General features: G+C 37.0%; 1 protein-coding gene across 10 annotated transcripts in view; it reads left to right on the top strand.

The window, feature by feature from the left end:
• CASK (calcium/calmodulin dependent serine protein kinase) overlaps positions 1–12204 on the top strand; it is a 493794-nt gene that overhangs the window by 340684 nt on the left and 140906 nt on the right. For 7 of the 10 annotated variants that reach the window (XM_066250386.1, XM_066250384.1, XM_066250381.1 and 4 more), the window contains exons 10-11: positions 1105–1204; positions 5343–5360. In XM_066250386.1, the coding sequence (XP_066106483.1) occupies positions 1105–1204; positions 5343–5360 (118 nt within the window). The remainder of the gene's footprint in view (positions 1–1104; positions 1205–5342; positions 5361–12204) is intronic. The other 3 variants (XM_066250389.1, XM_066250387.1, XM_066250382.1) reach the window with 1 other exon arrangement.

The raw sequence follows: 12204 nt of genomic DNA, 5'->3' as shown, positions 1-12204 counted from the left end.
AAATAAAAACATTTGTACAAAAAGAAAAAGGTCCCCCACTTTTGATCCTACAACCTCCATATTTATTTTTCTCCAGAATTATTTATTATACTTTCTCACCAAACACTACTAAAAAGCTTTGCTCTCTAAAAGCTTTATACTTACTTCATGTGCACACTTCTGGGGATTCCATAACCTCTCTTCTTTCCCTTTTTTGATGGCCACACGTGTGGGCGCCAATTGTCACAGTCCAGCCACGACAAGTCTATTACGTGGTCTCAAACAGGAAAATTTGTGGAATTGAAATAAATGATAGACAGGGACTTAAAGATACACACACACACACACACACACACACACGGGTTCAGAAGGACTCCACGGCAAACAGTCTCTACTGTTCCTTAGCGGTAAGGTCCCTGCTCCCTGAAACACATCCACTTTTATTCATAGAAAAAAAGTAGTCCATCAGCAATTCAATTAAGTTTCCAAGGCAACTCAAAGACAACCCCCACCATACCATTCAAATCTGCTTTACACTAATAAGAAACTAGCTTCAGCCTCCTCCGGAGAACAAATGAGAATCAGGTGTAGCTCTTTGTTAAAGGGGCAAATGAGGTGGGGTTTGGGTCCAGCACCGCTGTCCAGATTGCAAAAATACCCTGTTTATTTATTTGGTCCCCAACAAGAGTCTTTCTGTTTCATTAGACATTCTTCTGCATCATTTTATGGAGACTGCAGAATATTCTATTTGTGGTACATGTTTGAGTTCAAGATATAAGTAGTTGCATATATTTTTGCAGTCCCCACCAGTGTTATTCTGGTATATGCATATATGATTGATTTGAAGAAATTGAAAATTATTTAAACCTGGGTGACGGGTATGCAACAGAATTGAATGACAAGATAACCTGGACATGTTTTTTTTGAATATATGTACCCTGATTTATTGATGTCACCCCATTAAAATAAAAATTTATTTATAAAAATAAATAAATAAATAAAAAATAAAAGCTAACCCTTTTCTAGCTGTCATCTATATGTTTGACTTTCTGAATTATCCCTAAATAACCATTTGTTCATTGTTTATGTATTTGTTTTAATATTTTTTTCATCTCTTTGCTTTAGGGTGCAGTACTAGCAGCTGTGTCAAGTCACAAATTCAACTCATTCTATGGGGATCCCCCTGAAGAGTTGCCAGATTTCTCCGAAGACCCTACCTCCTCAGGTAAGTGGGTCATTCATTCATTCACCAGTGTGAATTATTTGATGTCTACATCCTCTTTCTTCCATTCCGAATAAACCGTTTTCTGTGAATATAGTCAGGTCCTCCAAGGAATTCTAAGGAAGTTTGTCAGCAACCAAATCCCATCCACATGTGTCTGGTTCCTTTTCATTTTAATGACCAGAGTTCCTCTCCCCTACTGCTCCAAAACCAATATTTCACTTTTTTCTTTTCACCTCAAAAATACTTCTTCCCCTTTCCCTTCTCTAGACCCAGCGCTGCACTCCAGACCCAACATTGTAGTTGATCTTTTTGGACCTTTCTGATTATCTTCTACCTCAATAAAAAAATTTTGATGTAAGACTTTCCCCGTCAACCACAGTAGGTCAGACTTGGGACAACACTGCTTTTAATTGCATCATTCTATGTAACATTACCTTGTGAGTTACCTCTTAAAACAATGTACAAGTTCTTCTCTTTTTATAAAGTCTGTAACACATGTATAGAAGCATTCAAGGGAGAAGACCATAGAAGAAGTTAGCCATTTTGGTGAAAAGTTTATAGGTATTTCTGGAAAAAAAAAAACACCTGTGTTCACAAAATTGTATTACAAAATGCTCAGATTTTCATCTTACTAGTTAGGTATTCTCAAGTATCATTTACTAAAAATCCATAGGATGCATATATATGTGTATGTAAATGCAAGTGTGTGTGTGTGTGTGTGTGTTACGTGTTTCTTTATTAATTTAACTCCCGCATCATATGTCCTCTGCCCTTGGTTTTTCTTCTTTCACTGAAGTCCCTCAGTATTTGCCATGACTTTGCACTGTTGATTTGATATTTGTCCTTTTGAACTGGCTTATTCAATATTCATATATTACCCAAGACCCTTCCTAAAGCATGAGTCGTTTAGCCTTCACAATTAGAAATATAGAAAAAATTGATGTGCTAATGCTTCTTTCCTATTGGAACCGTGAGCATTGGTCAATATTTGTGCTTCCTCCTCTCTCTGTTTATATACCTATGTGTGCATACATGTTCACATGCTTATCCCTTCTGCAAAATAACAGGATCAAGTTTTGCATTCCTGCAGCTATATACAGGGTGGGACAAAAGTAGGTTTACAGTTGTGAGTACGTGAATATTCTTATATTATTAGTTATTAATTGCATTTTCCATACAAACAACTCCAAACCTACTTTTGCCCCCACCCTTTAGTTCTTCATTTTGACTTTTACCAACTGGGATGTGAACCTTCCTCATTTAAGAGAGGGTGATTTCCCCCCAAAAAAAATCGGACATGGGAATGTTAGAGAAGGGAGCCTGGGGAGAAGGTCTCACTGTTTTCCTCTTGTTCTGACTTGGTAATTGCCCAGAGCTTTTACCACATAAAAGCCAAGACCCTAGTTGTGTTTATAGATATGTTCTGCAGTGTTCCCTATTGTTTCCTGTCAGTCTTTTTGTTTCTTTCACCTGTAGCTTTTTGTTGTTGTTCCTTAGCTCAGAACCTTCCTTCCTTCCTTCCTTCTTTCCTTCCTTCTTTCCTTCCTTCCTTCCTTCCTTCCTTCCTTCCTTCCTTCCTTCCTTCCTTCCTTCCTTCCTTCCTTCCCTCCCTCCCTCCCTCCCTCCCTCCCTCCTTCTTTCCTTCCTTCCTTTCTTTCTTTTCTCTTTCTTTCTCTTTCTCTCTCCCCTCCCTCCCTCCTTCCCTTCCTTCATCCTCCCTTTCTTCCTTCCTCCCTCCTTCTTTTTCTTCCTTCCTTCTTTCCTTCCTCTCCTCTCCTCTCCTCTCCTCTCCTCTCCTCTCCTCTCCTCTCCTCTCCTCTCCTCTCCTCTCCTCTCCTCTCCTCTCCTCTCCTCTCCTCTCCTCTCCTCTCCTCTCCTCTCCTTTTATCCTTCCCTTCCCTTCCCTCCCCTCCCCTCCCCTCCCCTCCCCTCCCCTCTCCCCTCCCCTTCCCTTCCCTTCCCTCTCTTTCCTCTCTTTCCTCTCTTTCCTTTTTTTTATGGGCCTACAGAGCATTATGGTCCTTGCACTGGCTTCACAGAACTGATCTCTAATGTTTCCCCTGAATATGTACCTCTGTTTAATAAAAGTATAATGAGCTCTTAAGTTTTCTTGCTGTGAAAAGTTGGATTTTTCTTTTAGGGAAAGTAATTGTCTTTAGTTATAAGTATGTCTATTAGGTACACTTTAATTGCACAGTTTTTTCTATTTGCTCAGTTTAGTCTCTAAATGATGTGGTTAAAATAGTTTCTGATTACAGTACTTCCTTTTTAAACAAAAACAAAAATTTTACACTGCCTTGCAGTTAGTTTATATGCTCTCACTTGAATTTGTTGTTCACATTTTTGCATTTTTCTTCCCTTTCCTGCAGTCACACCCTATTCTTTTTTTTCTCTTTCTCTCTGTTTTTTAATTTCTGGATCTTAATGATCTTGTAAGCAGTCTGTGTCTTCATTTCATGTGCTAAATGTCTATCTCTAAAATATTTTTATTGACTAATTTTAGAGAGAGAGGAAGGGCAAGAGAAAAGGAAAGAGAAACATCAATTTGTTTTCCCACTTATTCATGCATTCATTGGTTGACCAGAGATCAAACCCACAACCTTGACATATAGTCCAACTGAGAGACCAGGCCAGGGCCTGTCTCTAAAATATTTTTAAATAGTACTGTCCAGGTGCTGCAAATAAAAGATAAAAGAAATATTATGCAGTGTATATGTCTGATCACCTACCCTAAATGAAGAGGAAATTTTTATATACTTAGAAGTCAAAGACAAAGAAGAAATTTGAAGAAAATTCTAATATATTTTTCTAACTTTCCCATAACTATCAGAAATTATTCATATGTTCTTAAAATTCATTTTTTTAACTAAGGCATTTAAAAGGAGGCATTATACTACTTAATTAGCATTATTTAGCACTAGTTATCTGCCAACAAGTTTCCTTTTCTGCAACCAGTGGTTGTATGGTTGGTTAGAAAAAACTATAAGGAGTCACATAAGGGTTTACACTTTCATAAATGAACTCATTTTTATTTTTCATCTCATTTTTATTTCTAAATATTTCATTAATTTTCAAACAAGTTTTTATTTAATTCTAATTCTTAAATTCTACATCATTTATTTTAATTTTCCAACATTATCCTTTCCACCGTCTTCCTGTTTAAGTTGTCATAGGTTTGTTTTACAGTACAAAACACAAAGCACCTGGAACTTCATCCAAACTCATGGCAAAAAGAGAAAAATGATCATAGAGCATGTGCCTACAGGGTGTGAGTGAGCGGGTGGGGAAGGAGGCTGGAGGGCTTGGAGAGAAAAGAGTGTGAGGTCACCAACTGCTCTTTCTTGAGATGGACTGTCTGCTTTTCATCTTTACATAATGCCTTTTCTATTCTTTCTATGAAAGAATAATAAATGATAGGTTGTTCGATTTTTTTAATAACTTGTTTGACAAAATGAAAAGCTGACAATTCTATTTTAGTATCCCCAAAATTCTATTTACAATCACAGTTTATTCCTGGCCAGATAGCTCGGTTGGTTAGAGCATTGACCCAGAGCACAGAGGTTGCCGATTTGATCCCCAGTCAGGGCACATACAGATGTTCCAGTCTCTCTCCCCTGCTCTCTCCCTTCCTCTCTCTAAAATATCAATAAAATAAAACATTAAAAAAATTACAGTTTAAAGATGAATTTAAAACTAATAAGCTTCCCAATTTGTCATCTAAAGAGAAGTCTAACATGTTTAGGTATAGTGTTTATATTGTAAAATAATTTGTATATGAGAGATTATTTTCTATTTTGATTATTAAAATTAGTTTATTAATACATTCACTAGCATGTTAAGTTTAATCTTGATGATAAACAGTATATTGTTATTTTGTTATTTAATAATCCAAAGTAGAAATGTTCTGTTGTCATATTTCATGTCAAAGAAGTCAGAAGCAGAACCCAGGATTTTGATGACTGAAATCCTGGACAGTCCCAGGAAACATGCTCATGGACACAGGGGCTCACTTTGGTTTCAGCTGGGACTGGGGACCATGCTTCTTGTGGCTCGTCTATGGGCCCAACTATGGCTTGATAACCTGCTTGCTCTAAAATCATACTGTTTGTTGTTTGTCCATATGCTGCCTTCCTCCTAGGACTTCTAGCAGCAGAAAGTAGGTATCCCTTTGTTTTCCTCAAAGGTTTATCATTTATGCAAAAGTATTTGGCTTTGCATGGTTTATAATCAGCTTGGCTTTTTCCTTGGCTGTTTGTGTTTAGATATTTAATTATGCATTTTAACACTGCCTGATCATAAAATAAAAACTTGTATATATTGATTTCCTCAGACATTGTGATACAAATAATGTTAACTTTTCATTTCTCTCATAAAGGGAAAAAGAGGCAGTGTTAAAATTTTAACTGTACTTAATATTATTTCACTTCTTATTTCAAGCACCCATACATTAATTATGGGGGAAGGGTAACATTTTACTTTATAGTTGCTTTCAAGAAAACTCAGAGTAAGTGAATTTTCCTTTGACAATTACATAATCTATAAGTGGTTTTTATTATTTTCTGTTACTGACTTTATTTTCAGTTTATAAATATGAAGCTATGAAATAAAATACTGAATTCATGTCTCTTAATATAAACTTTTACCATCAGAAAGAACATTTATAAAGAATAATGTAAAGGCTAGATTTTAATTACAAAGGGATGTAATTTGAGTATTTGACAATATTAAAGTAAAAGATTTGTAAGGAATTACACTTACACACACACACACACACACAAATGAATACAAGCAAAACTGAGGCAATCTGCCTGACCAGACAGCGGCGCAGTGGATAGAGTGTCGGACTGGGATGTGGAGGAACCAGGTTCAAAACTCCGAGGTCGTCAGCTTGAGTGCAGGTTCATCTTGTATGAGCAAGGCTCACCAGCTTGAGCCCAAAGTCTCTGGCTTGAGCAAGGCATCACTCAGTCTGCTGTAGCCCCCGGTCAAGGCACATATGAGAAAGCAGTCAATGAACAACTAAGGTGCCACAACGAAGAATTGATTCTTCTCATCTCTCTCCCTTCCTGGCTGTCTGACTCTATCTGTCCCTCTCTCTGTCTCTCTCAAAAAAATAAATAAACAAACAAATAAACAAATAATAATAAAAATTTTAAAAACCTAAGGCAATCTGAGCAAGTGGATTGTATCAATGTCAGTATTCTGGTTGTGATATACTGTAGTTTTGTAGAATATTAGCAATGGAGAAACTGAGCAGAGTTTACAAGGGATCTCTGTATTATTTCCTAAAACTACATATGAATCTATAATTATCTCAATAATAATTTCAATTAAAGCAAAAGAATAAATATTTAATGTTGTGGTTACTGGGGGAAAGTATGTAAGAGACAAAGATAAATTAGAAAATCTGGAAGCTAACTGAATTCATTGTCACATTTTGTTACATTCGTTAGTTGTAGCTCAAATTGCAGCTGATTTAATAAGGTCATGTGCCACTTAACAGTAGGAATACATTCTGAGAAATGTGTCATAATGCAATTTCATCATTGTGCAAACACCATAGAGTGCACTTACACAAACCTGGGTCGTATAGCCTACTACTGCATTATATGCAGTACACTTTTATATGACTGGCAGCAGAGCGGGTTCTGTTTACCCCAGCATCATTACAAATATGTGAGGAGTAGTATGTTGCACTACAACATTATGACAGCTACATCACTGGGCAATAGGAACTTTTCAGCTCCATTATAATCTTAGAGAACCATCATTGTATATGTGGTCTGTTGTTGACCTAAATGTTATTAAGTGGGCCGTGACTGTATAAAAATCTCACAATATATTAGTTATCTCTTGCAATTTAATAAATAACTGCAAAGCAGCATTTATCATCTCATGGTTTCTGTGGGTCAGGAATCTGGGCATAGTTTAGCTGAGTACCTCTGGGTCAAGATCTCTCCTGAGACTGTAGTCAAGCTGTCATCCAGAGCAGCAATCTCATGTGAAGGCCCAACCGCAAGGGAATCCTCTTCCAAGCTCACTCAGTGGGTACTGAGAGGCTTCCTCACTGGCTGTTGGGCTTCTCCATAGAGCTGCTCATAACATAGAATCTTGCTTTCCTCAACATAAATGATCAGAGAAGGAGGACAAAAGTTAGCGAGAGAGCCTAAGACAGAAGCCACAGTTTTTATAACCTATTCTGAGAAGTGACATCCTATCACTACTGCCCTAGTCTGTTCATTACAAGTAAGTTACATAAATCCAGCTCACACTCCAGGTAAAATTGTTTATACAAGAACATGAATTCCAAGGGGCAGTGATCTTGGGAACCATCTTTGAGGCTGCCTACCACATGTAAGTTAATGGCTATTGAAATGTAAGACTCTGCCCATTTGTGACTGCTTTCCTTTCTATGGATTTAGCACCCTTCTCCTTAAAAAAATAATCAGCAGACCTATTATGTCATTTGGGAATGAAAGCATCTTGGAGGTACCAAGTAGTGCTTTTTCTTAGTAGTAAAGCTTTATATGAATAGACACTTAACAACCAGCAGAACACTATCTCGTAGACATAGACAACAGTATGGTGGTTACTAGACGGAAGAGATGTTAGAGGGAGTAAAGAGTAAAGTCGCCAAATATATGGTGATAGGAGATTATTTGACTTTGGGTGGTAGGCGCACAATGCAATATACAGATCATGTATCATAGAATTAATTGTATACTTGAAACCTGTATGATCTTATTAACCAGTGTCACCCCAACAAATTTAATAAAAAATATTAAAAGTAAAATACTTTGACAAATTTGTTGCCAATGATTTTGCTATTTGGAAACTTTGAATGATTTTAACAAGCATAATGGCATTAGAATTTTAGCTTCTGTACTCTGACAGAATATAGTTGCAGAGTTTACTTCTTTTAACATAAATTCTGAGATATCTGTACTATAATCTATACTTAAAGAATCTAAAGCATTTGTCACCACATACAAATTTTCATAATTTGAATTGGATATAGCATAGATATTTAGATCCAAACTGTAATTTCCATTACAGGATTCAACATTGCTTATAATTTGATTAATAACCAGAATTTCCTTTGTGCAGTGAGAACAAAAGATGTTATGCAGGGAGTTGGGGTGGGGGGCAGTATTTAAAAAATACTATTGTGCTTGCAAGGAGGGGGTTTTGATTGAGTAGGTGAAATGAATGTGTGTGTGTAGTGATTCAGTGTTGTATATGTAGTCATCAAATGAATGCAGTGCACACATTTATTGAAACCTATTGAATGGAATACTTAAGAATGGTGTATTTGAAAAAAAAAGAATTGTGTATTTCACTCTATAAAATTTACCTGAGAGAGAGAGAGAGAAGTATTAAAATCTATGCTAAAGTGTTTAGGGGTGAAGTGTACTAATAGTACAAATATCGCAGCCTGACCAGGCAGTGGCGCAGTGGCTAAAGCATTGGACTAGGTTGCAAAGGACCCAAGTTCAAGATGCCGAGGTCTCCGGCTTGAGCGTGGGCTCATCTGGTTTGAGCAAGGCTCACCAGCTTGAGCCCAAGGTCACTGGTTTGAGCAAGGGATCACTCGGCCTGCTGTAGCCTCCCGGTCAAGGCACATATGAGAGAGCAATCAATGAACAACTAAGCTGCCGCAACAAAGAATTGTTGCTTCTCATCTCTCTCCCTTCCTGTCTGTCTGTCCCTATCTGTCCCTCTCTCTGAATCTCTCTGTCTCTGTCACAAAAATAAAAATAAAATATTGCAAACTGTTAATTGTAAAATAAGTGGTGAATACAATTTTTTCAACTTTATATGTTTGAAATTTGTCATAATAAAACACAGGGGGAAATAGTTTCAAGACAGACTCAGCCTATTTGATACCGAGAACCTCTTAGCTATTTATTTTTCTGTCCTCTCAGATTATTTTTATTCAGTCAACTTCTCATGGTGTTTTTTCACTCTTGTAATGAAATTCTTCTAGACTCAATTTTTTTTATTGACCTTAAAAGCATATTCCTCTTTAAAGAAATAAACTAAAGGAGGGATAAATGGTGACAGAAAGAGACCTGACTTGGAGCGGTGAACACACAATACAGTGTACAGATGATGTATTATAGAATTGTACACCTAAAACTGATATAACTTTATTAATCAATGTCACCCCAATAATTCAATAAAAACAATAAACTCGGAAAACAGTTTTAAAACAGTTGACAGATTTATGCTTTTTTGTTTATTTCATAATAGCAGAAAACATTTGACAAACTCATTTGTATCAGTGAGATTCTTAGAAATAGTAGAAATGTTCAAAGTTAAAATGTATGATTATCAGTGTAATTTTTAGATACAAACTTGATTACCAAATGAATCATGCAAAATTAAAGTAAAATACTATTCTGAAAGCAAGGCTTGGTTGCTTTCTAATAAATTTGTCATTGTGAGAGTTTGGACCAAAGCCTAAGAAAATAAACTTTATATGGTAAATTTGAGGTTAAAAGAGAACAGAAATTGGATATTATCTTATTACCAAATGCAAATTATTCAGGTACCTTGGTGAGGGAGAAGCATTGTTTCAAATGAAATCAGCTTATGGTGAATTGGAGGCCTGGGTTCTGGGACTCACTCTTCGGCTCACTACTGTGCCCCAGGGTTATTTAACACTGCTGAGACTCCCAATTTTTCAAATATAAAAGTATTTGCTTGCAGGGCAGGGCTACTGTAAAATCACATAAGGTAATAAGTATAAAAGCCCTTTGAGGCCCTGGCCAGTTGGCTCAGTGGTAGAGCTTCCACCCAGCATGTGGGAGTCCTGGGTTCAATTCCTGGTCAGGACACACAGGAGAGGTGACCATATGCTTCTCCCTCCTGCCTCCTCCTTCTCTCTCTGTTTCACTCTCTCTCTCTTCACCTCCTGCAGCCATGGCTCGATTGATTCAAGCACATCAGCCCCAGGACCTGAATATGGCTCTGTTGAGCTTCTGCCTCAGACACTAAAAATAGCTCGATTGCCAGCAGCCCCAGAAGGGCAGAGCATCGGCTCCAGACAGGGTTGCTGGGTAGATCCCTGTCGAGATGCATGCAAGAATCTATCTCCCCTACTCTCACTTAAAAAAATGTTTTTAAATAAGAAAAGCACTTTGGAAATTTTGAACTATTGTACAAATATTAGTATTAAAATAATTTTCTTTTATAATATTTTATTGACTTTAATGGGATGACACTGGTAAATAAAATTATATAGGCTTTAGGGGTACAATTCTATAATACATCATCTGTATATTGTATTGTGTTTTCACCACCACAAGTCAAGTCTCTTTCCATCACCATTTATCCCCTCTTTACCCTCTTTGAGCTCACTGCCCTCCTTTCCCTCTGATAATCACCATATAATTGTCTGTGTCTGAGTTTCTTAAATGAACTGTTTTCTGTGATTGTTATAATACTTTATTTTCAATTCTTCACAATTTTCCTAGAAAAAAATGTCAGTTAAACACGTTTTATTGTGTCTTTTTGTACAAAGCACTCTGCAAGTGCAGCCTGGGATACAGACATGAACAGTCCTGCAATTAGTAGAACTGCCTATGGTCCTGCAATTAGTTAGAGGGGTAAACTCATATCCTATTTATTGATTGATTTTTTTCAAGGCAGTTTACAAGTTCATACAGAGGTCTTATATAAAAACATCCTTTTTGCCTGATGTGTGGTATAGCACAGTGGATAGAGCTTTGACCAAAAATGTATTTGTGTATATGTATGTATTATAATGAATTGAAAATTTATGGGGCTTTTAAATGAGCTTGGTGTTGAACAAAAAATATCAATTATATACATTTGTCGGACTGAAAATGTGTCTTTGGTTCTGCTATTTATACCCAAAGAAAGAAATAGTGGACTAGAAGAGGTGTCATTGAAGGTATTGAAATCAAGGGTGAAGAAAGATTTTGAAATTAGACCAATTTCAATTTCAATTAGTGTTTATTCAATTTGAAAAGATGAAGGAGAAATGGAATACAAACCAATTTTCCTACTTAATAACAGAAACTTAAAATTAGGGCTACTTTCCAGGCAACTTGAGTACTGCTATGGAAATACTTCCTTTCATGATTAAAAATTCACAAAGTTAATCACATTAGGGTATAAGATAAGACTGTAAATCAGTTCAGAAAAGGTAACAGGTTCAAGGAGGGTAAATAGACCTCTTGACCTAGTGAGTGTTGCATACTGGAAACAGGCTAACAGATACCTTTGTGCTTCCCAGCCAAGAATCCACTGGGCCCCTACAAGCAGATTAGAGTCTAGGTGGAGGTGTTGAATTCCTCCTGTTCATCTAACTCCTCTCTGAGGCTCTCCCAGCAGGCAACCTATTGCTGTGCCAATTTACCTCAGGGTATAATATAGGTTGGACTACTTTACACAGCAGCCAGGGAGTCCCTTCTTCAACACTAGAGATCCATACCTGTTTTCTCTGAAGTTCCTGCCTAGCATCTGGCGAAAAGCAGAATAAAAGCTTGGTTACTGTCTGACCCAATAGGGTTCAAGTTCTTTTTTAACCTCCATATCCATGCATAAACCATGTGTAGCTTCTGGTTGAAGATTCCCCCTGTGTTTCTGGTATGGCCAATTAGTGTAGTAGTCAGGTAGGATATAGACTTTGGAGCAGGACACACCAAAGTTGAGTCCTGATTCCACCACTTTTAGCTGTGACATTTCTTGGCCTCTCTACACTGCCTTACTGTATTTTCCTGAGGATGTACCTGGCACATAATAAACATTCAAGAATTGGGGGCTGCTGTTATGTTTCTTTAGTACTTTGTTAATTCAGCACATACCTTGTGGATGTTAAAAAATGAACCAAATATAAACCTACCTTAAGGACCTCATAGCACACAAGAGTGAACAAGTGTATATACATAAGGTAATCCATGGAGTGTGTTGGTAGGACAGAAATTGCTCAGAGATTTGGGAGTTCACAGACCAACAAATGATACATCCTT

The sequence above is a fragment of the Saccopteryx bilineata genome, chromosome X (genome assembly GCF_036850765.1).
Source record: "Saccopteryx bilineata isolate mSacBil1 chromosome X, mSacBil1_pri_phased_curated, whole genome shotgun sequence".
NCBI lineage: Eukaryota > Metazoa > Chordata > Mammalia > Chiroptera > Emballonuridae > Saccopteryx > Saccopteryx bilineata.
Note: the sequence above shows the minus strand (reverse complement) of the source record. Positions and strands in the feature narration are given on the sequence as shown.